General features: G+C 41.8%; 1 protein-coding gene across 1 annotated transcript; it reads right to left on the bottom strand.

The window, feature by feature from the left end:
• Nucleotides 1–3,016: 3,016 nt before the first annotated feature.
• LOC105702640 (angiotensin-converting enzyme) lies at nucleotides 3,017–19,335 on the bottom strand. Its single transcript, XM_012430345.2, has 13 exons — nucleotides 18,980–19,335; nucleotides 9,442–9,633; nucleotides 8,464–8,622; nucleotides 8,305–8,386; nucleotides 8,066–8,206; nucleotides 7,572–7,757; nucleotides 7,409–7,500; nucleotides 7,143–7,294; nucleotides 6,812–6,939; nucleotides 6,480–6,726; nucleotides 6,296–6,385; nucleotides 5,981–6,088; nucleotides 3,017–5,781 (listed from the first exon to the last, which is right to left on the bottom strand). The coding sequence occupies exons 2-13, from the start codon at nucleotides 9,622–9,624 to the stop codon at nucleotides 5,184–5,186; spliced, it is 2,166 nt and encodes a 721-aa protein (XP_012285768.1). The 5' UTR covers nucleotides 9,625–9,633; nucleotides 18,980–19,335; the 3' UTR covers nucleotides 3,017–5,183.
• Between the last annotated feature and the right edge of the window lie 4,852 nt (nucleotides 19,336–24,187).

The raw sequence follows: 24,187 nt of genomic DNA, 5'->3' as shown, positions 1-24,187 counted from the left end.
AGGCGTCCTTGTCAGAGGTTTGTTGAAAAAATCGTCGTGAAATTTCTATTCCAGTAGGAAGAATCGCCTTCGAAAAAAAAATTTTTTTTCTTTTAAAGGGTAGTTCACCCCTTTAGAGGGATGCTCCCGTGTCGGACGGTACCGTTTATGGACCCAACGGACACGAAATATATTCGCACCGAATTTCATGTGAATCCGTCTAGTGTTTATATAAAAAACACTAGCCTTGATTAATATTCATAGTGTCAAATAGTGGTTTCTCGAAAAAAACCAAAAGCACGTAAATTCTTTTTTAATGCAAGCATTAACGATATACAGTTTTTATTTCGATCGGATCATTTGTCGCCGAAAAAAAAAGAAAACACGATTGATAAGGGTAGTTTACCCCCGTTGAGGGGATGCAACCGTGTAGGGTGGTATCGTTTCTGGATCCTCTTTACACTAGATATATTTATGCCAAGTTTCATTGAAATCCGTGGAGTGCTTCTATGGAAAGAAAAAAAGAATCGATTGTTTCATCAAACTTTGAGGGGTTGTTTCACCCCCTAGATATAAATCCTAGCACGTAACAAAAAGTATGTGTCCCTTAGATTTTCAGGTTCTACAACATATGTAAAAATTATCAAAATCGGGGTGGACCACTTGGGAATGTTTCCTTGTTAGTGTTAGCTATTCGAGGACGATTTTAAAAGCCGAAAATATAATTTTAAAACGGTTATAAGCTTGCGTGAATAATATTTGTTGTATATAATATTATTAACGTTCAGTTAGGGTGGCGAGAATGCAGTCTTTAGGTGGTGGAAACCTCCTGCGTCGCTCGACTTCGTTATTAGGCGCATGTATTTTCGGAAGATACTACGAAAATATGGCGGCCCGTTTCGGGTTTAAGTACGTTCTTTCTGCTGCATTGTTGTTATTTTTAGAGCCTCGGAACGACATGAACGGTTTTAAGGACCATGCACCCGGCCTCTTTCGCCATTTTTGCAGATTTCAGTTCGGTCTACAATGGACTGCCAATTGCAGCGGATGAAGAGGTTCTTGTTTCGTGTCCTTCGGGAGGTCGTGTATGTACAAGTGCATCGCGAACAATGCATGCATACAAATAAGGATTTCTAAGCGCTGGCGTTCGTCTGCATTTTGGTGCGCCTTTGGATTAGAGTTTGCGATTTATTTGCCAATTAGGTACACCGGCCAAAATCCGGGAACTTGGAGTCGTTTTTTGAACACGCTTAGACGTTAACGCGAATTTCTTCATACCAGACGGCATGTGTCATAAGTCTTTGGTTGCGTGTATGATTTGGCGCTGATTCTTTATAATTCAGTCCAAATCGCGTGACAAAATTCTCTTTATCCCGTTCACGCAGACGACGTACTCTCACAATTAGCAACGGTCCCCTAGTGATGGCAAAGGGTAACATCGAGAGAAATCTGACAGATAAATGGACGTTATGGATGAGGAGAAAACGGATTTTCCTTCCTCGACCCGCTATGATATATAGGGTAAGTCCGGGATAGTTGGACCATGTTTTTTAAAGTCATTTTTTCTGAAACTTCGCAATGTCTAGGATTTGGTATATTTTTTTATAATATATATATATGACCTTGAACAATAGTAAGCACTTCTCCAGCTGTTACACTAATCACACCATGGAACCTTTATTAAAACTCTGTGACTTGAGGCGCCTTTTTAAAGTGGTTTTCAGTATGCCAAACGCTTTTGCTGCAGCATTAACTCCCATTTCCTTATTCTTAACAGCTTTGACTGCATTTTTCAAACTGTTTTCAGACCATTCACCTCTCCCAAACGTGCCTTTTCTTTTATAAAATGTAGGCATTTTTCTATAACAGCAAAAAACCCGAACTTATCAGGATACGCCTTTATATTTAAAATAATTTTTTTATAAGTACCATTCCATTTATATAGAAAGTAAAGCCCTAATAGGAGATATGGTCCCCCTATCCCAGGTTTTTTCAAGTAGTCCATTTATCCCAATTGTCGGGGATAGATGGACCAGCTTCCCGTCCAGACAAACAACGCTACCAGCATGCCATTTTAGGTTAAGATTGTACTCAAGTATACACTTGAGTTATAGGATTGATCTTACGTCGAAATCATTTAAACTAACTTAACCACATATCAAATAAATCCAGTATAACATATTTTTCAACTCACCAAAAGAAATAAACAAAGTTTTTTTCTAAAATACGCATGAAACTCACGAGCAAAACTAAGCGTGGTTCCGTCTACTCAAGAAGAACAACTTCAGACAACGACTGCAGCGCTACTGTGACAGACCAGCAAATATTCGACTAGTCCGTTAATACCGGTGGTCCATATATCCCGGACTTACCCTACATTATTTCTTGAGTTATATTTTATTATTGTAATGTAATAATATATTTTCGTATAAACTGATAAAGTGGGCTTCTCAATGTTTGGGTCTGTATAAATTCTACAGAAATTAGCGACTCGATTGCAGCGCTAGATTTAATCGGACCCGTTTAATGTAAAAAATTAAGTAGTATGCTCGTGTCAAAGTAAATGCATGGCAACGAAGAACATTTATTCGCATACAATCAAATGTATTTGCAAGTAGAAAATCTATTAGCTTCAGAGTTCCAGGTGTATTCGCGCTAATCGCGTATTGGTTGGGAAAAATGGCCGACACGGTTGATAGCGCCATTTATAAATGTCACGTTTTAAAAATAAATAATGCGCAAGGCTTTACAACTTACTTGATTAAATAAATATCCAGCAAGTTGTATAACCCAGTGGGATGAAATACCGTAAGTGATTACGAAATAGGAGGCTCAGATTTCCGTCGATCGTTTCTAGTTTTTCCTTCTGCATAGAGAATGGGAATTTGAAACGTTTAAACAAGAAAAACGTATGTTTTAATATAAAGGTAGACCTTAGAACGGTTAAACTTTTCATTTGCCATATTTACTGTATGAAATAAGAAATTATGTACGGTGAAATGAACCAATGTGAAACGAAATTAGTAAAGATCGGTAATTCTGTAGTTGGTGTGTTATTTCGTTTCCATGCTGATACAAAATAAATATTTTTATAAAAATATATATCATCAACGAAATGTATTTGCATAATAAATAACATGCGCGTAGACGGGACATAATTAAGACATAGGTAAATATGATCTTTTAGATGATTACTCACGATATTTTTGACATTTGAAGATTTCTATTACCTACACATGTATACTCACTTCACATCATACTACGATTACTCAAATATTTACATGTTACTCTGAATCGCTAATTTCAGAAGTACTACATAGTAATAAACCTGTAGATTGTTACACAATACCTTCCACTAATGTAAAATACCAGATTACAAAATATCGTTTCATTTAAAAATGTATAAATTACAAAGTATTAAGCTCCGTTCGTTCTTCTGAGGAAGAGTACTTAAGAACACCACTGTCACGACTTCGTGTCTACACAATTATCCACTGTACGTTAGGAAAGTTCTTGTTTGACCCACGAATTGTAAATATTTCTCCTAAAACTAATACAAAACGTTTTTATATTCTAGTTTGTACTACTTACATCTACGGTATAATATGCTGAGCGATTTGATAGAGAGAAAGAATCTCTTTGACCAAACAGTGAATATTCGAAATGACTCGGTTACATAATCATTTTCCTGAATCTGTAGAATTTCTCTCGCGAGGTAGTTTAGAGAACATATGTTGAACATCGCGGAGATCAATTGCAAGAACATGATGGACAGTAACACCCATGTATAAGTAACTTATTTTGTGCGTGAATGGTTTCACTTCGAATCTATATCATACAAAGTTCTCTAGAAACGAACACAATTGTACGAATAAAGCGCAACTGTATGGTTTACCAAGTTTACTTAAAAACACGCGTGGAAGTTGATAAAGTGCAACAGTTTGTACATCCATTACTTATTCTGCAGTGGCGAATAGGAAATTGCAAAAACCTACACCAAACTACTAAAATACTGTTGAACTTGCAATCGAACATGTCATTTTCTCTCTGGAGGCATAAATACGTTTAACAAAAGGAAGCGCTCCAGCTCAAACAACTTATGACATAATGACACTAAGAATTGTGCAGCTGTTCGTGGAAAGTTAACATGTGAAGGTGACTCAAAATATTCCGAAGTTTTTCCACGGATTCTGGAGACCGGTATAAATGTATATATTGATTAGTTTCCACGTATTATGACTCGTATACTACATTTTTACGAAGTATGATTTTACGTGTCTATAATCTTATGTTCGTGTACATTTAGTATATTATGCGCATCGTATCTTATTGTCCTAAGAAAAATTGCAGGGTGGGTAGCAATTACCATTTTGAGAAATTGTAAATTGATACGAAACCAAACATGCACGTTTGTTAAGTTGCAGAACATTTACAAGTTCCATACTACTGTTTATTATAAATTAATACGCAGAACAAACGGTCGTAATGACAGCCTATAACAGTTGTCTCTTCAGTGCACAGTTACTATGCACCAAATTAATAATGGGAGAATATAACATTAAAAGTATTAAATTCTCTTGTGTTATTACAGCCATCGTTCGCTAGCGACCAAATAGTGGTAGTAAGTAATATGTGATGTACGTATTGAAATATTTCAATTTCAAGCATTATAAGAAACTGATGTTCCTTCTTATACAGTCATTGAGTACGTAAAACGCGTACTAAACTCCGCACTTCATCACGGCATAATCTGTTGCATTTTTGTTGGGATGAAACGTTCAAAACCAATTTCTGGTAACTACAGCGAGGCCAAGCAAATATAGCGTTTTCAAAATCAACGCTTCATTTCAACGACACATTCGTCAGCTTAATATACTTTGAATCGAAATATTTCAAAGCATAAATCTCTAGGAATGTCTAATATTAAATCGTCGTATAAGTGTAGGACCTGCGGAAAAAATTGGCACCGGGATGAAATCGAAACTCGACATCAAGAAATGTCTGAAGTACATAGGTTATACGCTTACAACCTCACAGGACAATTCCTAGATGGAGTCTCCGATTCCACATCCTCATTTTTGAAAACTGACCGTCCCAAGTCTTGATACGTTTCATTCTCTTTGGCTACTATTCATACGGTCGGGGATCACTTTCAAACGACGTGGAGAAAATGTTCACAATTAGGAGCCAACGGCAAATCGTGGTTAAACGTATCTTCTATTTTTTGGCGTTTTGCGACACCTTCGCCTTCCAAAAATTGCAATCACGCAAATCGTTACCGTCGCCACCAAAACAGCTGCTACCGCCCAAACTGCTTTGCTAGTATTCATCTTTGGTTCCTCCTCACTTTCGTCATCCATGTCAAAAGATTTTGACAGATTTTCATAAGAGTTTTCATTAGTTGTCGTAGAGTTTGCAGCTTCGACGTTGCTCGGCTTATCCGCTTGCTCGTTGGTTACTGTTTTAGAGTCGGATTTTAAGTCAAGTGGTGGTTTAGTTTGCGTCTCGCTGCTTGGAACTGCTTTTGCTGTTGTCGTTGTTGTCGTAGGTGTAGTGCTTATCGTCGTTGTTTTTGGAGCAAGTGCTTGTTCGCGATATATCTGTTCCAGCCTCTGAAATTCCCGTTCTTGATCCGCTGTGATGATTTTCGGCAGATCTTCGAGCTCGTCATTCGCCCTTTCAATGTATTCTTCCAATGGTAGGAGGAATGAAAGTAGGGATTCTACCGAGATTTCGTCCAGTTCTAGGTGCTTCTGTATAAGATCCATCCAATTCTCTACACCACCATACTGAATCATTTTTCTGCACAACAAGAATTGCAGATATTAAATATAAACAGGTTAAAAGATTGTAGGGAACTTACTTGGAGGTCAATGAGTTAATTATGAAACATTTAGCCTTCGCAACACCGTGATTATTCTGCTGATTTCTCGGTTTACTGCGTAGTAAATCATTGAACGTTTCGCTATTTAGATGCGTCTAACAATTAACTTATACTTACACTAGGGCGTGGTTTGGACGATTTGCTTCGACGTGACTGTATCGAACTTCCGTGGATTCCATTATGTACTCATACAACTGGAATGCGAGAATCGTCCCGACCAATTTCCTGCAAAAACATATCCATTTAACTTCTCTATTTTGTGTAATTCATCGTTTGAAATCTACTGAAATTAATCACCAATTTTACATTATTAAATATAAATTTATCATGGAACGAAGAAGCACAGCTTATGGCACATACGTACAGCCGAAAAAGAAAAACGTTTAGGCTGTTTATGAAACGTGTTCAATTGGATTGAAATCTAATACGTACGGAAGATAAGGTTTGTTACTAATGATGTAACTGTCATCCAGAAAAGTGGGTGGATCCAGTGAGTCAGATGCAACGCCCTCGTATTCCGACCTTTGATCAAATTAATCACCTTTTAATTTCACGCATTTCGCAATATTTTTATTCTTTTCAATACTTCAGATTACATTTTTACAAAAAGACCTACCTGTGTCTCCACCAAGAATCAATAAGATCATCAGAACTGATAGTTTCATTTTCTAAAGCATTAATTCTCCACAAATCCGCGGACAAGTAATAAGCAACAGATGGCAAAACATCCAAAGCTGTGATCATCAATGACAACATCTGTAATTCTTCGGTACCGTTGGTGCTCCTGATTAAACCCAGAGATTGCAGTTGAGCAGGACTCACTGATAATATCGCGAATAATTGGGCCATAGCTTCCTCGAGAGCTGTTTAGAAATGAATGTTAATTAATATGATAATAACTAAAAATGTGTAAATACCAAACTAGAGAAAAACTATAGAAACATTTACCTGAATATCGATTAGCAGTACTTAACATTGACGCATGATCTGCCATCATTTGGTTCACCAAGATTTTTGCAACGTTCTTATGAGCATCAAGGTAATTACTGATGGATGCTTCAGAACACGTTGAAACTCTGAAATTACATTAATATAGTAATTACATTAGTGTTATGTATATGAATTCATTATGAAGGATATTATCATATTAAAAAGATTTCATTAGGAATATATAATTCCAGTGCAAAGGTTAATGCAGCATTATTCTCTTGCTAATCTACTGGCCATCTGATCAGTACACATAAAATATCAAAAGAAATTTTAAATTGTGTATACGTACCGCATCTCTCCGTCTCGGCAAAAACTGATTAATTCCGATGGACAAGTGCCGTTAAACTGACTGTTTTCCCAAAACTCAGCTTCGGGTACTTGATTTAATACAGCCGATCCAATAGATGAGACCGATTTGTACAAAGTTCTTCCAATAAGTTCCTGAAGATGTTTCATCGAATTAATCAACAGAAACTTAGAAAACAATTGAGTATTATTACACCCAAATGTCTGCGGTACAAATCACTGATAGAAACCACCAAATGTAACTCTTACCTTTTTCCACAGATTTTTCCGTATTTCATAGGTCAGGTTAGATTGGGGCATCAAGTTCATTATATTCGTCCAGTCGAAACCTTGTAGAGATCCTGTCGAGCATACCCTGAATTAACTTCCTACCGTTTAATACAATGACAAACCACGGATTCCATTCTCTTACCGAGTAAATAAGCCGGAACCGTGTTGTTTTCCAAAGGAAGTCCGTATTTCTCAGAAAGCCGCGACCGCACAAAACCTACGATCTTCCCATGAAGGCTTAACAGTTGCCTCCACTGTTCCTCGGCGTTTTTGTACCCATTCGGATAACCAGACAGCAGTTCCCAGTAGCTTCTCTCATCGCTCATACCTTAAACGATAATAATCGGTAAGAAAATGAATCATTTCAGCAGATACCTTGCTTATACGATTAATGCTAAACAAAATAACGCAATACACCGTTGAGAATGTATGTTTTGACGCGGAGTGACAAGAGCATCGTTAACCCGTCTCAATAAAGTTTCACAATGACCAGCAATGGGTAATCAACACGGCGAATAGAACTCGAATCAGCTCAACGAGAGACGTATCTCTTTTCCGGGTTGAAGTGCAAACTGTCCTGCGTTATGTTGGCCAATGGCTCGTCTTAGATTGATTCCAGGTCATGGAAGCACGAACCATTAACTTTGGCAGCTTCGCGGACCAGGGTCAAGCTTCTAGAGAAATTAGTCGTAATCGGTGCCAGCTGACTGTGCCAGGAAGACCAGGCGGCTCGTTTCTCTTTGACCGTTCCGCCGTGAAATAACAAACGCTCCACGTCTGCAAAGGAACGAAAGGGGAGGTTAAATTAGTCTAGGGAACTAAATTAGGCTCGTGATTAAGATTACCATCTTTCGGACAGTTATCGCGAGCCTTACCGTCCCTCGTGAACTCCTTCCCCTCCTCCGTGTACCTGGCGGTCCTCCGTAGGAACTCCGCTTCTCCGATGAAAAGGACCAGCTGAAATCGAGAAACGGCTATCGTGAGTCTAGAAGAGGAGAAAGAAATGGAGAAAACGAAATTATTCCCGAGCTTACCGATTTCCAGTCCTCGTCGTTCAACAGGGCATCGCCTGGTTTCTCGGCCAGCTCGTGCTTGTACTTCAAGGATTCATTGGTCACGTTCTTGATGGAGTTTTCGAGGATCTCCTGAGTTTGGTTCTTCTTGAACAGGCCATAATTCAGCTGGGCAGTTGTCTAAAATCAGGAAAGGCGATCGCTCAAGTTTGGACTGAGAAATGATCAGACGCTCTTAAGAGTTCGCAGACGACTCGATGCGTCCTTGCGACTTTAATTCACTTTTCAATGGCCCGATTAAGGAAAAGTGAAACACCCTTCAAATCAGTCGATTCGAATACAACACTTTTTTTTAAGGGTATTAGACCAAACCGTCCGAAAATTTGACACATCACTCCTGATCATCTAAGAATTGTCCTGACACATTCAAAATTTGGATTTTTGAAAAGAATTTTTTAACTCAGCCCAGACCAGAACCAAAATGGCGTCGAGCTCTCATATTTCGATCGACATATAATTATCGAAGGCTCCGATATGAGAATCGAAAGGGTCAGGGCAATTTTACGACAATTTAGAACACTCTGGTAGTCGATAAACTCGCATTTGAACGGGATAAAGGCAAAAAAAGTGTTGTATACGCTTCTACGCTAAAACGATGGTAATACGAGGTCTCGGAGTGAAAATTTAATTGACCTGGAAATCACAGATGGCGCAGGGGGTCCCTTCGCAGTCAATTGGGGCCCCAGAAAGCATGAATCCAGAGGATTTCTAGAATTTTACTTCGATTTCTTGATAATTATTGTACGAAAACGACAGGTGGAGTACGCCATTTGGTACAATACCCAATATAATTCGATACAGCTGTCAATATAAAAACGAACGTCGGCAACGTAGGCATTTAGAAATATCTTCTTTATCGACGTCGATCAAGTTCCTCGACGTGTTTCACTTCACCTTAAGTCGGGAAAATTCATTCGTGGAACTGCTCGATATTCTCACCCAATTATCGCGGCTTCTGTCGTCCATGTCGTTGACGAATGACCACTCGGCTTTGGCAGCCTCCAGGCAGGCATCTTCATAAGCCAGCTCGGTCATCTCGATGAACGACTCGACCTCAAAGTCCCGCAAAGCCGACGAGAAGACCAGCAGGCTCAGGATTGCGCACGTCCATTTCGGTAGCATGCCTATGACCTGTGGTCAACGAAGAGCACGTCAATCGGAATCGATTACCCCCGATAAAGCGACGCCAGAATCGTACGCAACGTGGAATCGCCTATAACGATCCGAACCATGGAAACCAATGGAAGGTACCGCCCCAAATAATACGTCCAATCAATGATCGGAATTTACCGGGATTCACGGTATATCTCCCTCATATTTCTACGCGATGCATATTCAAATTCATCGTGATTAATTCCATCTGTCCGGTTCATACTTCCAGTATAAAGCCAAGGTAACTCGAGTCATGAGAATTGCAAATTCATAAATACCGTAATACGTGCCATCGAGAACAATAGGATTTTGATTACATGAGTCATATTCCCGTACCGACAGAAATGCAAATGCGATATTAAATATACGTATGCGATTGGACTTAGTCTCCTTACAGTATTTTTTTCTCTCCAATTTTCTGACTTAACGTCTACGTTATAAATCAATGCGATCGTCAAATTATTTTATCTAGGTTCTAATAGAGGCATTATCCAGCAATTCAAATGCGATAATGATAAATTGTGCATTTACGACTTTACAAGGAATAATTATAATACTTGATTACTCGAGTAGTGGAAGCGTTCAGGCAATCAGGCTGATGTTTTGTCATGAAAAAAAAAAAAGTACGATCAAACATGATAAGCAAGATAGATCATGGAGATAAACGCATTCTCTGATAACCCGAAACTTGGAAAGCTGCAAGCGTCCTAATTTCACTAATCGGTAAATCGATGATTCACGGTAGAAATTAAGGTAAAAGTCCGAAGATAACGTTACTTGAGAATTTTCACTGATCTGCTTATCATGGTAATACCGCAAGAATTAATGAAAGTGACGCAAAGAGTCCTTAGGATGCATCGAATGCTGTTTCACGAGATCCCATGTTTTCTGGTGGCAACCAAAGCCGTCGGTAAATGAATTAAATCATGCACGATCAATGGCGCCTATCGGCAGGAAAACGTGACCACCGGGGCATCACTTTCAATTACGACTGGACAATTAAAATTAACCGGCCATTTGATTCGATCGAATTTGCGAATCGCCGACCTGCGACTTCGGTTGAGCTCATTATCAAGAACGAAATCTGACTTACAGACCAGTTTTGGTATCCTGGCACAAGGTCCCGGGGGTCAGGAATATAAATTATCGTGTGCAGAGTGTCCAGGGGAAGCAACGAACGCACTTCCTGCACCGAGGGGGAGGATTTGTTGCGCACTGGAACCGGGGTCACGGATCGCGACATAACTTTTGCATACAAGGCGAGTCTGCACGGGCGATATTGTTCTCGGTTTTCTGGAAAATTTACAGGCACGTAAAGGCATCGCCGAAATCGCCCGACAAAAAGAAGTCTCCCTTCACCGCGGGTAACATTTAAATTTTTTACCATAATTTCAGGTACGTCAACCGAGGCTACTTTACTGACAAGGTACGCGAACCTGGCAGGCGGGGTAAGTTACCTTAACGAGCAGGGAGTAACGATCACCCGAGCCGCAGGGAATTCAAATTACATCATGCTGATCGATAAATCGCATTACGCCGATAATGGTGCAACCAGCATTCAGGAGATGGGTGTACGTGCACCCTGCTTCCGTAGCAATAATTACCGGAAATTCAGTTCCCGTGCAATATCTGTGTTAGGGGTAAACGCGAGTAATTGAAATCCGTCAATGCCTTTCCTCGTAGACTTCCACTGATTTGAATCCAGTGGAAAAATTCCCTTAACCATTGGGAAAAGTCCATTCCATTTATTCATTCGGTGAAATTTCTGGATTACATTCTAGACTCGCGTTCTACTAAATTCACGTCCTTACCTCGAGTTAATTTCTTCTTTTTTTTTTTTTTCTAATATTAATAGTTCTCATTGCTCATCCTGGGTGTATTCTCCGAATTTATTGTAGCTCCGTTAACGTCATATTCGACATGGATACATGTAGAAGGATTTATACATTTTTCCTCGACTACTCCACCGGTAATGTCGCTTGCATCCCCCAGGGAGGCCATTTCCTGGCATTTCCCCTCGTCGCTACAATTTCGCTAATTTCTCCGGTTCGCCGAGCACTTTGAAAGGACGTTGGGGTCTCCCGAGGGATTTCTCTCCCTAGCCCGCATTACGAGATCCCTCCCGGTCCCTCTGTTCCCTCCGCAGCTTCAACTCCATACACTCGACACTTTCATCCCGATTCAAACCGGGTTTGATTATCGCACTTCCAGCTGCCGACTATAGGAATTACGTCTTAATTCGCCGAGATTGCCCGGTAGGTTAAGGTGAAGTGAAACACCCTTTAAATCAGTCGATTCGAATACAACACTTTTTTTTAAGGGTATTAGACCAAACTGTCCGAAACTTTGACACATCACTCCTGATCATCTAAGAATTGTCCTGACACATTCAAAATTTGGATTTTTTAACAAAATTTTTTAACTCAGCCCAGACCAGAACCAAAATGGCGTCGAGCTCTCATATTTCGATCAATATACAATTATCGAAGGCTCTGATATGAGAATCGAAAGGGTCAGGACAATTTTACGACAATTTAGAACACTCTGGTAATCGATAAACTCGCATTTGAACGGGACAAAGGCAAAATAAGTGTTGTATGCGCTTCTATGCCAAAACGATGATAATACGAAGTCTCGGAGTGAAGATTTAATTGACCTGGAAATCACAGATGGCGCAGGGGGTCCATCTGCAGTCAATTAGGGCCCCAGAAAGCATGAATCCAGAGGATTTCTGGAGTTTTACTTCGATTTCTTTATAATTATTGTACGAAAACGACAGGTGGAGTATGCCATTTGGTACAATACACAATATAATTCGACCCAGCTGTCAATATAAAAACGAACGTCGGCAACGTAGGCATTTAGAAAAATCTTCTTTATCGACGTCGATCAAGTTCCTCGACGTGTTTCACTTGACCTTAAAGGAAAAAGAAAGGGAATATAAATTGCAAGACCCAACGTTACCAAGCAAATATCAATAATTCTGAAAAACCCATAAGGATGTTTTCTTTTATTCTTTTCTTTCCAAACGCGTATAAATCTCCGGGGCTGTAAGTCAATAAGGCAAGCTAATAAGGTCAATTGGCTGTGAAAATCGCGGTTTCGCCATCAGAATCCGGTAAATTGCGCTAAAATTACCTAGCGAGTACCGCGCTCACGGTAAGAGGTTGTACGCGTGAAATAAGTACGCGTACGGTCTATGGACGGGCGTAAACATGAATTGTTTCTTTTTTTTTTCTTTTTAATACAGTAGTTATGGCAAGAGCTTTCGATGTTACCAAAGGAAGCGTTTAGCCTTTACTACGGTGTTTACGATAAGATTGCGATTGAGCGATCGGACCAGTACTCGCTAGCCTCAATTCTTACGCATGTCTTGACCTTAACGTGACGCAAGTCAGTTAAAGCGCAAGGTTGGCAAGTAACGAGAATAAAACATAGAGGTGTAAGGGTCTGCGATAAATACGCCGGAGGAATTAAAGGCCGAAAATTTCGTCGCCGCCGCGAGCGCGATAACCTTTTGCCGTGTTACTTGTTAACTTGGAGCCCTCGTAAAATCAGATATTCCGCTTGATTTATTCCCGCGGAATAATTTATAAGGAAGTTTCTACAAACCAAGGGATTTTTAAGGAATGCCCATCAATAATGTATTAAGGTGAAACACCCTTCAAATCAGTCGATTCGAATACAACACTTTTTTTTAAGGATATTAGACCAAACTGTCCGAAACTTTGACACGTCACTCCTGATCATCTAAGAATTGTCCTGATACATTCAGAATTTGGATTTTTTAACAAAATTTTTTAACTCAGCCCAGAGCAGAACCAAAATGGCGTCGAGCTCTCACATTTCGATCGATATACAATTATCGAAGGCTCTGATATGAGAATCGAAAGGGTCAGGACAATTTTACGACAATTTAGAACACTAGTAATCGATAAACTCGCATTTGAACAGGATAAGGGTAAAAAAAGTGTTGTATGCGCTTCTATGCTAAAACGATGGGAATACGGGGTCTCGGAGTGAAAATTTAATTGACCTGGAAATCACAGATGGCGCGGGGTGTCCCTCTGCAGTCAATTGGGGCCTCAGAAAGCTTGAATCCAGAGGATTTCTGGAGTTTTACTTCGATTTCTTGATATTTATTGTACGAAAACGACAGGTGCAGTATGCAATTTGGTACAATATTCAATGTAATTCGACACAGTTGTCAATATAAAAACGAACGTCGGGAACGTAGGCATTTAAAAAAATCTTCTTTATCGACGTCGACCAAGTTTCTCGACGTGTTTCACTTCACCTTAACGCATTACCAACTCGAAATGCAAGTAATCACTTCACGTTATGCGTTTGCATGAAAGTCGACGGTATGGGGGTAAGCGCGTGCCTTATGTAGAGCAAATAGAGTAGATAGAAATTTTATCTACTCCTAGGCAGGGCGATAAGGAGAACGTTTAAAACAATTCTCGAGATATCCGGGAAAGAGGTACTTTTACGAATTCTTATATTCTTTTTACTTCGAAGAAGTGGAGTGGTTTCGTTATTAGGCGTTGTTAAGCTGAGGTTTCGGAGAATTCCAGGTTTTTACAACGGCTTTGACTCGGTTTGCTCATATAGAACACGTCATACGGAAGACGGTCTCATCCAAGCATGAAAGTGGACGCGCCGACGTCACTTCGACTGCTTATTCCATTGGTCGGTGCTGAACGCGTGACAGTCGTGTCAGAATTCAGCCAAGTATTCTTTTTCGCAGAATAAACCGAGCTCCTCGACTTTTAAGCCACTCTACCCTGGATGATAAAAATATCGTTAAATTTCTAAGGAATCTTCGGTGCAATTCCCCTAGATAAGTTAATTTCTTCGGAAACAATTCGTGTCATCAAAAGGAATAAATTCAATGCAATATTCCCCTAGCGAGTCTACTCAAAACGATAAAAAATTGAGGAAGTAGTTTACATATCTAAGTACTCTTCTGTTTATTTAGCCGAATAAACTGATTTCATTGGAAATATCTTATGTCAATGGGATTAATGAATTAGCACAAGTGTTTTACATTGTATGATCGGTGAAATTGTAAACGAACGTAACTTGCGAAACAGGATGTAGAGTTTATAAGTCAGATCAATGAATCTTCTTTACGTGCATTTTCATTTCCTAAGTAGTCCATATCTAGTCAGGCATAATAAGATTATCGCGCCAAAGGCTTAGAATTGCGACTGAAGTTTGTTGTTCTTTTTCAAGGGATTTAAAACAAACCCATCAGTTTTCTTGTCTTCCATGTTGACACCGTGAAACACCTTACGCAAACGTAAAATGACTTTGTAAGTGATAAATTGCTGGGAATGATTCACGTCCACCTTTCCATTATAAGCTCTCTAATGACGAGACTAACTGTTAATTACTACTGTTATTGGAATATGACTTTGTAAATTCAAACTTCATATCTGCCTTTTCTTGTAGCTATGAAGAGGAATTTTTGCATATGCTAGAATACTTTGTAATATCGGAAAAAAAAATAAGAATAATAAGTTTCTTCGTTAAAACCTTGGAATAAAACCAGAGGTGGTCCGATTGTAAGTGTCTGCTATATATTTATAAAAGCATTACAATACAATGTCTTATTTTTGGAACATGTAGATGTCTATCGAGTCATAGGACGAGTATTCAAAAGAGAGAAGGAATCAACAAGGAAAATGCATATTACCGTTCTGAATGAATATTTAACTACAGGGTAAAGAGTACGTGACCGGTGTGTAAAAGTGTCTTTATTTTAAATAATATATTCCTACCACGAATGAATGTTTTTCATTTTATTTGAACTCTTAATCTAACCCGTTTTTTTTCATAAAGAAGAAGAAATAATATATAAAATTCAAAAGTTTTCAGTAACTTTCATGTGGAGACTCTGTTATAATGGTTCTTAGTTTAGCGTTAGTTGAGATACACTTAAGTTTTACTACCGTTTTTGTTCTCACTTTCTCTTGTCCAGTACTTACAATGGTGAAAACTGTTTCACTCCCACGCTAATACTTAACGCAAAATGTCATTTTTTTTGTTTTTTTAAGTGAACTATTATCTGTTAACCATTCTTGACGTGGATTGCAATTAGAAATAATAAGGTGTACTACCGAAAATGTTCGATTACGTGGCCATTCAGAATATAGTTCGCACATTCCCAGGACTGTTATTTCTTCTCTTTTATGTCAAATCTCACGGCACCTCGCAATCTGGAGTAAACTTTAGACCAGACATCATAATCAGTGAATGCGTAATTCACAAATTGCACGATGTTTCACGGAATTCTCTTGTACATTGCGCAATGGATGTCATCGTACGAATGAGCAATCTCGAAATTCAGACTTTTGATCAGATGAGTCAGCGAGAGAAAAATTCAGACTCGGATAAGAGAAACACAAGGAAAGAAGAAGCGCCGAATTTTACGTCAGCTGATTTATTTCAGCAATCCAATGTAACTAAAAATAATTGACGTGGGAAGTTGGGCATCAGTTCAAGCGTGCAACATGACGATATAATGTTGCACCCGCGACTTTGGAAAAGTTCCATAAACAAATTTCTCGGTTTGCACATTTTGAGTCTGACTCGCAAAAAAATCATCGGCGAAAAATTAAAGTTAATTCAAATAATTATTCCGGAAGGAAAGGCTGAGTGACCTTGCATGACGTCAGGTGTTAATAATCACATCAGAGAAGGGGTGTGTTCGCAATATTGCTCACATCCTGCAATGATACCTGCTTTGTTCACTGACCCCGTAAATGCATAATGGCATACTGCTGTTGCAAGTACCTATAAACAGCATTCCAAAAAGTTTTGCAGATTTCCGCGATAAAAAAGAAAATCGGGGGCATACAAATTTCATTCCCTTTTTTCATTTATTGACCACGTGGCGAAGACAACAAACTTCCGATATTTCCGTAACATTTTTCTACTCGAACTCAAATCCGGAAACAAGTCGTTAACACGCACACACATTACATGACATGAAACTAATTTTACTCGATTTGAAGATCAGCCAAAATCGAAATGCTTCCCCGGATAAACACGTTTGATATTTACAAATAATTTCGAATACATATTTTTGCAGACATTTCCCTCCTTTATTTTTCAAGCCATCCCTCGAGACTATCCATCCCAGACAGCATAAAATATTTAAAGAATATAGAAAAGAAGTTGGAAAACATTCCTCATGTATATTCGACATTGGAATGATATTTTAAGTACAATATTAGATTATGTACATATGATAATGTTTCCCAGATATGGTCCAAATATTTAATGTTTTATATATATACACAATATTGGTTCAGCATGTCATTTGAAATATGGAATACTATTCTATAAATACTACAAGTGTTAGAAAAGGTTTGTAATATAACATTGAAATACCAAAGTTAACAATTATTTTATACATTTTCACATACACCCTTATTTTAAAAAATCAAAACATGCTAAGTAATTCGTGCGATAATAATAATACATTATTACTCTATTTTGAAAGCACATACGTGGACCAATTCTTTAAATTTATATTCCCTGGGTGAGTACTTTATTTATACCACAAAAGGATAACTTATCCTTTTGTCCACAAATCAGTGAAAAATTAGTCACTCCTAACCCAGACAGCATAAAATATTCATAGAATGTAAAAAAGATCACGCCATATTATTTCAAACGAAATTAATTCAATGTAATTTCGAAACAAAAAATACATGACTTAGTCCACTTTCATAATTATGGGCACATATCTAAGTACTCTTCTGTCTGGGATTCATCTTTTAACCGGATGAAACGATCTCTAACTTTTTAGAATAGTTTCACTCTTCTCCCTTTTGCCGCGATCTCTATGCCATCCTCTAAGGCCATGACTGTGAATGGCTGTCAGCCCCTTGACCATGTGGCGTTAATCATTCCCCATGACGCTCACGTTTCACGAGCATTTCCTAGAACACTCGGAGAAACTCGACTTCATTCACGTCGAGGGGTAATTTCCAGATAGGCCCGGTATTCATCGGCTTCGAGGGAACGTAAAGGGTTCCGATAAAAGGGTCTGTGGCGGTCATAGCATATATATATTAGAAGTTCTTCCTTCGACACGGGCCTTCGAGAGCCCAGCGGTTACGCTCACCGCTCATACCATGTAGTCTCTCGGGTTCAAATCCCGCACAGGAGAGATTTTTCGGTGTCTAAGGCAGGGTCTGCCTGATAGCCTTACTGACGAGTCCACACACAGGCAGACCCGGGACGAAACACAACAAACAGGGCACACACACCATCATTCCACACCCTAAGCTCAAAGGTCAAACCGACCCAAGAGTAACGCCGTAAACTGTGCGTGCATGACAATCGCATTGCTCAATGGCACCTCGTGTGAAAGGGAAAGGAAAAATGGCGATCGTGATCTTCGTATTTACTATTGTTGCCATCGTCCCGCTATTGCCGGTATTTCTAGCGCATAAGGACGTCATTACAGTGCCTGATGTGCAACGCGGCGTAATCGCTGCATCAAAAAGTGACGCGTGAATGAGTGAGGCAATAACCTGCTCGTAAAGTATTTTTTACCTCCGAGACGATAACAATTACACCTCCGCTTAAGATTCCAAAGAAAGTGATTTCCATTTTTATATGCACGGACAATAGGCAAAAAGCTCTAAGACCATGTCATATTCCGTTGTTTATCCCCTGGATTTAATCTGAAATTAATCTCGTCTCGATAATCCACAAATGACAAAACATCGTCATTATTGCATGTATAATTACTGACCTAAGCCAGTACCATAATTTTCCTCCGTGCAACTTGGCAAAGCGATCGTAATCAATTTGACAGCGCACGTGCGAGTCAATAGCCTGAAAACATTCTCGAGTACATTGATAGAAAATTACGTAAAGAAAGTCCGGGAGTTATCAGCGGCGCATCGTCGCTCGCTCTCTCTACCCCAGGGTTACAGATTAGAATGACATCACAATGCGAGGCACGTTGTCATCAAAATCCATAAACACATGCAACGAAGTTACAGTAGCTCGGTCACGTTTCAACATTTTTTTCTCCGACCCATAATGGCCATCGAAAGAAAAAGTCGTTTTACGAGTCCACGCTAAGGCGGGTAAGGCACGAATTACGAACGATAATAGTCTCTTCGAGTGTCCGCGATAATCGGCGCGATAACCTGTCTTATTTCGTCGACAGACCTGACCGGTGTTGTCGCTAATAAAAAAGAAATCATTACTGAATTTTCGGGGATTTCGGAACGAGTTTATGGGAAATCGGGCGAGGAGGGACGACGAGTCAATTTAAATGGCCAGCTCGCCTTACCGTTGATTCGACGTCGATTTTCGAAGATTCCGGCGGGCCCGTTTTCGAACCCGCGGCCCGCGTCTTCCGTCCTGCTCGCCGGCTGCCCCGCTATAGGGAGGGAGCGAGAGAGGCTTCCAAGTGTGGATTGCCGCTCCGATTTGTTGCAGTGCCACTCTGCCGCGAGCCAACTTCTGAAAAACCCGATAAAGGGCACACGAAACGCTGCTGTAACGTCCGCCGGTTTATCTCGCTCGTACCCTGCGAGTGTTCGTTCAAAGTTCAAGCGCTCCGAATTCCCTCGTATCATACCGCACCGACACACGACACGCGACACATCTCGATGACAATAGGACGAGCCGGACTACCACTGCTCACCGCTGCTTACCTCTGCATGAATGCTTGCGAGATCGCTGATAGAGAGCTCCGCGACGCGTCCAGTGCTGCGCCCTGGTGGTGTTATTGATACTAAGCTGACGTGGCGCCATCTAGCAGGGCGCGGGTTAACCGCATAGCCACTGGTCGGAACTCGCCGGTATTGCTAGCTGCGAGCAGGTTTGGGTAGAGTTCGAAAATTCTCGGTAACATTAAATTGGAGAAGGTAACTGTGAAACATACCGTAAGTTACCGGGAACATTGAGAATTTAAGAGAACGTTATTTATACTTTAGGTTTCTTCGTTTAAATAACTTTTTTTTTTTTCAATCAACTTCAAAGTTCAAGCTAAAGAGTAATAATTACTATTAGAAAATATTGATTATAGGGTCGTATTTACCTCCAGCTAAAAATATTCACGTATGTACAACTTCACGGAAAATTCCATGCCATTTGTTTCAAATGATATTTCATTCTGCGACGAAGCGAATGGGAGGTTTTGATTGGCTACGAAGAACGTACAACGGAAATTCCCCTCTACGACGTTTCTCTATAGCTAATCGAAACCTCTCGTTCGCTCTGTTGAAAAATTCATTTTTTTCATAATTTCTCGATAAAGAAGGCTTTGGAGAAATTACCGATAAATTACCGGGAATTTCTCTTCGTTTCTGACGTAACTTACTGGATTTAGAACTCTAGGTTTGGGTAAGTAAAATATCTTAAGTAATTTACGTAATGTTTTTACGGTAAATTACTAGGCATTTTATGTCACGCGTTTTGTACGCGATGTAAACTATTTGACTGGACTTCCCTCTTACCAATTATATCTTCATAAACCTAGATACGTTAATTCCGAATCTTAAGGTAGGATCTGTATTTTTTCAGGATACTACTTTTACATTAACATCAACCAAGAGTATTTTTATGCTAAGTGTGGGGAAATATTTACATGTTGATGCGTATTAAAAGACGTTTACACCTTGCTGAGTACCGTGTCTCGAACATACACAGTAACCGTTATATTAATCACATAATTTACTGATTTTCTACGTTCTTTGCGGTAAATTATTTAATTTACACAACATACGTCGAAAACCTTAAATAACGCGTCAATATGCACCTCTGGCTGTGACGAGGAACACTCGTGGCGCCCTCTCGATAAGCGATTTCTCACGAATGTTTGTATCAACTTAAAGTAAAAGAGCGAAGACATGTATACATTTACACGTTTTCGAGGTAGATGGCGGAGGATAGTATACAAGATTCCACAAGCTTCCTTGGAATCTCGCGCGGAAGCTGCAGGAGGCTACCGGGGAATCTGCCTTTCTACTTCTAAAGTGGGTCACTCGTTACGTTGGGTTAGTCATTTTCCTACAAGATTAATTTTCACCAGAAGCTTAAAGACACCCTCTCAACTGATACCTGTCAATATGCCATAAAAACCGAGGTGGAAGAGTCACATATTTCCTTAAGATATTTAAATCGAATACGGCGGGGTAACGGAAGCGAAGCCCGGGCAGGCCTAGACCTGCAGCCAGTGGCTGGCGCTCCTCGCATCAATAAATCTCTAGTAGTCTTCTACCCGTAGCGCGGAGGCGAGGAAGGGGAGGAGTCAAGAGTTCGCATACACCTCCCGCATCTATCCATCCTTCTCCCACCCTCGCGTCCCGTTCGGCCAGGTCTTCCGGTCGCCAGAGAGGGGGAAACGACTAGGCGGTCTCTGCGCCGGGCCGCGCAGCGTCGGCGGAACTTCCCCACTCGGTCACCAGAGCGCGCGGGCGCTAAGTCGGCCGTGCGGGGCGTTCGATTCGCCGGGCCGGCGGCGAAGATGGCCGAGTTCAGCCGAGGACGGCCGATGGCGGGCGTTCGCTCGGTCGAGCGGCGGGGGACGCGCGTGGCGCCACCTGGCCGGGCCAGTCGTCGGTCGTCCTCGCGTCGAGGTGCAGGAGGTTCGCGTTCGCCATATTTGTTGTTGTCGTCGATGGGGCAGGCTAGAGAGGAATCGAGCAGCGCGGCGGTGGCTCGGTGCTTCGGTTACGACGCGAGACTCTCTCGGCGGAGCGCTCGCGCGCGCGGGCCTGCAGGAGCCAAGTCGGCGCAGTGAAGTCGGTCGCGGCGGACCTCGCGAGATGTCTCTTACATAAAACTGGCGGGGCACTGGTGTCTCAGCTGTCCTGTTGGGAGTGCGAACGTGTGCGCGCCCGTCGCGGAGGGGTCCCTGCCTCGCTCGACGGCGGTTCGCGCCGCGGTGGCGGCGGCGGACGCGACCAGGGGGTGAGGTAAGCCCTGGGCGACTCGGAGCGCGCGGGAGGGTCGGGGTGCACGGCCGGACGACGCGGCCTGGGCGAGCGCGCGCGGGGCCCGGGGGGCGACTCCCCCCGACCGGCCCCTCGGGGTCGTCGCACGTTCCCGACTCGACGCCCGGACGGCTCGTGTCGGCCCACCTAACCTCTTCTTCTCTCTCTCTCTTTCTCTCTCCTTCACGGTCCAGTTTGACGTTTCCGTCCGTCCAAGCGTCGGCGTCCTCCTCTCGTCCCGGACGCTGCGTTTGACGTTTCGACGCGCGTCGACCGACCCGCCGAAGGTAGGCGGGCATCAGCTGTTCGCGACTCGTGGTGCCGCGACGCGACGCGAACCTCGGCCGTCCATTTCGGAGCAATCGCGTTTTACGATACCTTTTCGATCTCGAATCTCACCCGATACGATTCGTCGTTAACGCGCCGTATGGGAAAGTAGAGCCGTGAGACGTGGAACGATCTCCTCGAAGATCGACTCCGATCAGCTGTTCGCGAGTGGACCGAATCGAGCTTTTCACATTTCTTCCATTTTATTTCGGGAGCCGAGCCCGATTCTTATCGACTTCCGAGGTAGATTGACGATTTCCGGGAATAACGCTCCCGGATGGGCACTTCCCGGTCTGGGGACCTGCTAGAGGAAAGACGCCGATCAGCTGTTCGCGACTCGGACTCTCTCTCTTTCCCTCTCCCTCTCCCTCTCTGTCTATATAGACGTTGAGCTTGCATTACCAGTTTCGCATTCGCGAACGGATTTTCTTATTTCCTTTTTACCGAGTATCGGGAATTGCGCTCGCGGGCCTCCATGAGCGCCGCGCGGACAAAGAGACAAAGGCACCTCCGTTGTCATTTCCCGAGGCCCCGTCGAATCTAGGGATAATAATAGAGATATTTGAGAAGGGAAATCGAGGAGGGTAGAAAATCAGAGGGGAGGGAAATATCGTCGGGACGCGCTCGGGAGATTCTCGAATCAGCTGTTCGCAACGTGACTCTCGGCCTCGAGATTTAACCTTTTTTTTTGTTTTTTTTTTTATTCAATTTATCTCGCGCTCGTCGGAAGACACGGAGGGGAGACAAAGAGCTGCAAAATCATCAGGTTGGACGTCGAGAAAAAATCGCGTTATCGCCGACGCTCGGATCAGCTGTTCGTGCTGGCGGCGACGCGTTTCGAGACTCGCGATCGAAAATCTCGCCGAGAGACGTTTTTTTTACCCGGGATTTGAATATAAGTCAAACGCGTTCAACTTTTACTCGCGAGACTTGGGAACGAGAAGGCGGGCAATTTGACGATTTGCGGAATGGAAAGTGAGTTGCGACATTGCGAGGGTAAAATCGGAGTAGTCGGTTGAGGTGGGGCGGGATTTTTTTCGGAGCCCGGTACCAGCTGCCGCGAAACAGCTGATCGAAGCCATATCGTGCAGCCGTTTGTTTGGGAATTATGGGAAAAATAGAAATTTCTGGATTCACGAGGATGCGCGAGGAAATGAACGATACACGATGGGTAATACACGTGAGGTCGGGTCTTACCGCCGAGAGAAATTGTTCTTTGTTCGAACGTCCATGATCCTCCGCTCTTTCGCCTTGGCCGGCACTTCCGCGGATTGCATAAATCCCGGAAGCGTGTTTTTGCTTTTCCCGCGTACCTACAACAGATTTTGCAACGAGCTCCGTTTACGCGTATCTCCTGCTTATCGCGCGAAATTAATGTTTACGGATCGAGTTCGCGTAAACGACCAAAACGGTCACGGCCAAGTCGATTATTCGCGACGGTGAGAAGTCTGAGGGCGTTTTTAATATATGATTTACTCGACGTTGAAATTATCGGTATTCGGGTAATTTATTATTACCAATTTGGAGCTCTTAGAGTGGCTTAGTCGACGTTCTGGATTTGCCTGCACCCGAGGAGTTACGATCGCACCCGGTTTTCGCTTATATTGTCCTCGGGTTATCCCGTGCTGCTCGATCGGCGGCTCGATAACTGCAAGATAACCGAAACAAAGGTCCCGATTGTCTCAACGACAATTGGCCGGCGATAGCGCGCGAGAAGAAACGGTTTACGGTCGTGTTTACCTCGGGATGGGATCGTTCGTGCACCGGGGTGTCGATGTCGCAACCTCACCCACGCTCTGACTTGTGGCCGCATAAAGTTTGCCATTTACTTTGTATCGGGACCGTTCTTTCCTTCTCAAAGATTCCCCCCAAGGAACGCTGCAACCGAGCCTCGGGAAAGATCTTTCAAATCAGTTTTTCACGTGGATCTTTTTGCACGTCATTTGAGCAGGCGTCTTTGCGTCGGAAGCATTTTTTCCACTTCGAAAATTCTCTCCAAGGAACATTTGATCCGAGCCTAGGAAAAGAGACGATTGAAAATTTTAAATATAATCTTTTCATGGAAATCTACCTGTTCACGTCTTTCGAACGTCTGTGTGAACCTGGAATCCAGTTTGAGGCACAAGCAAAATTAACAAGCTTTCTGGAATGTTTCTGTGATGTAGACATGTGCCATTTTTTTTTTTACAAAAACCAGAGCTATTAAAAAAAATAAGTTCCCAAAAGGACCA

Source organism: Orussus abietinus, unplaced genomic scaffold (assembly GCF_000612105.2).
Source record: "Orussus abietinus isolate OABI.00-Male unplaced genomic scaffold, Oabi_2.0 scaffold706, whole genome shotgun sequence".
Taxonomy (NCBI): domain Eukaryota; kingdom Metazoa; phylum Arthropoda; class Insecta; order Hymenoptera; family Orussidae; genus Orussus; species Orussus abietinus.
This window is presented reverse-complemented; position numbering and strand designations above follow the sequence as displayed.

Coding starts and splice junctions, on each gene's coding strand:
- LOC105702640 (XM_012430345.2), bottom strand. CDS start 9,624: ATGCTACCGAAATGGACGTGCGCAATCCTGAGCCTGCTGGTCTTCTCG. Junction 7,758..8,065: donor CGAAGCTGCCAAAGTTAATG/GTTCGTGCTTCC, acceptor TTATCGTTTAAG/GTATGAGCGATGAGAGAAGC. Junction 6,386..6,479: donor GATTCTTGGTGGAGACACAG/GTAGGTCTTTTT, acceptor ATTTGATCAAAG/GTCGGAATACGAGGGCGTTG.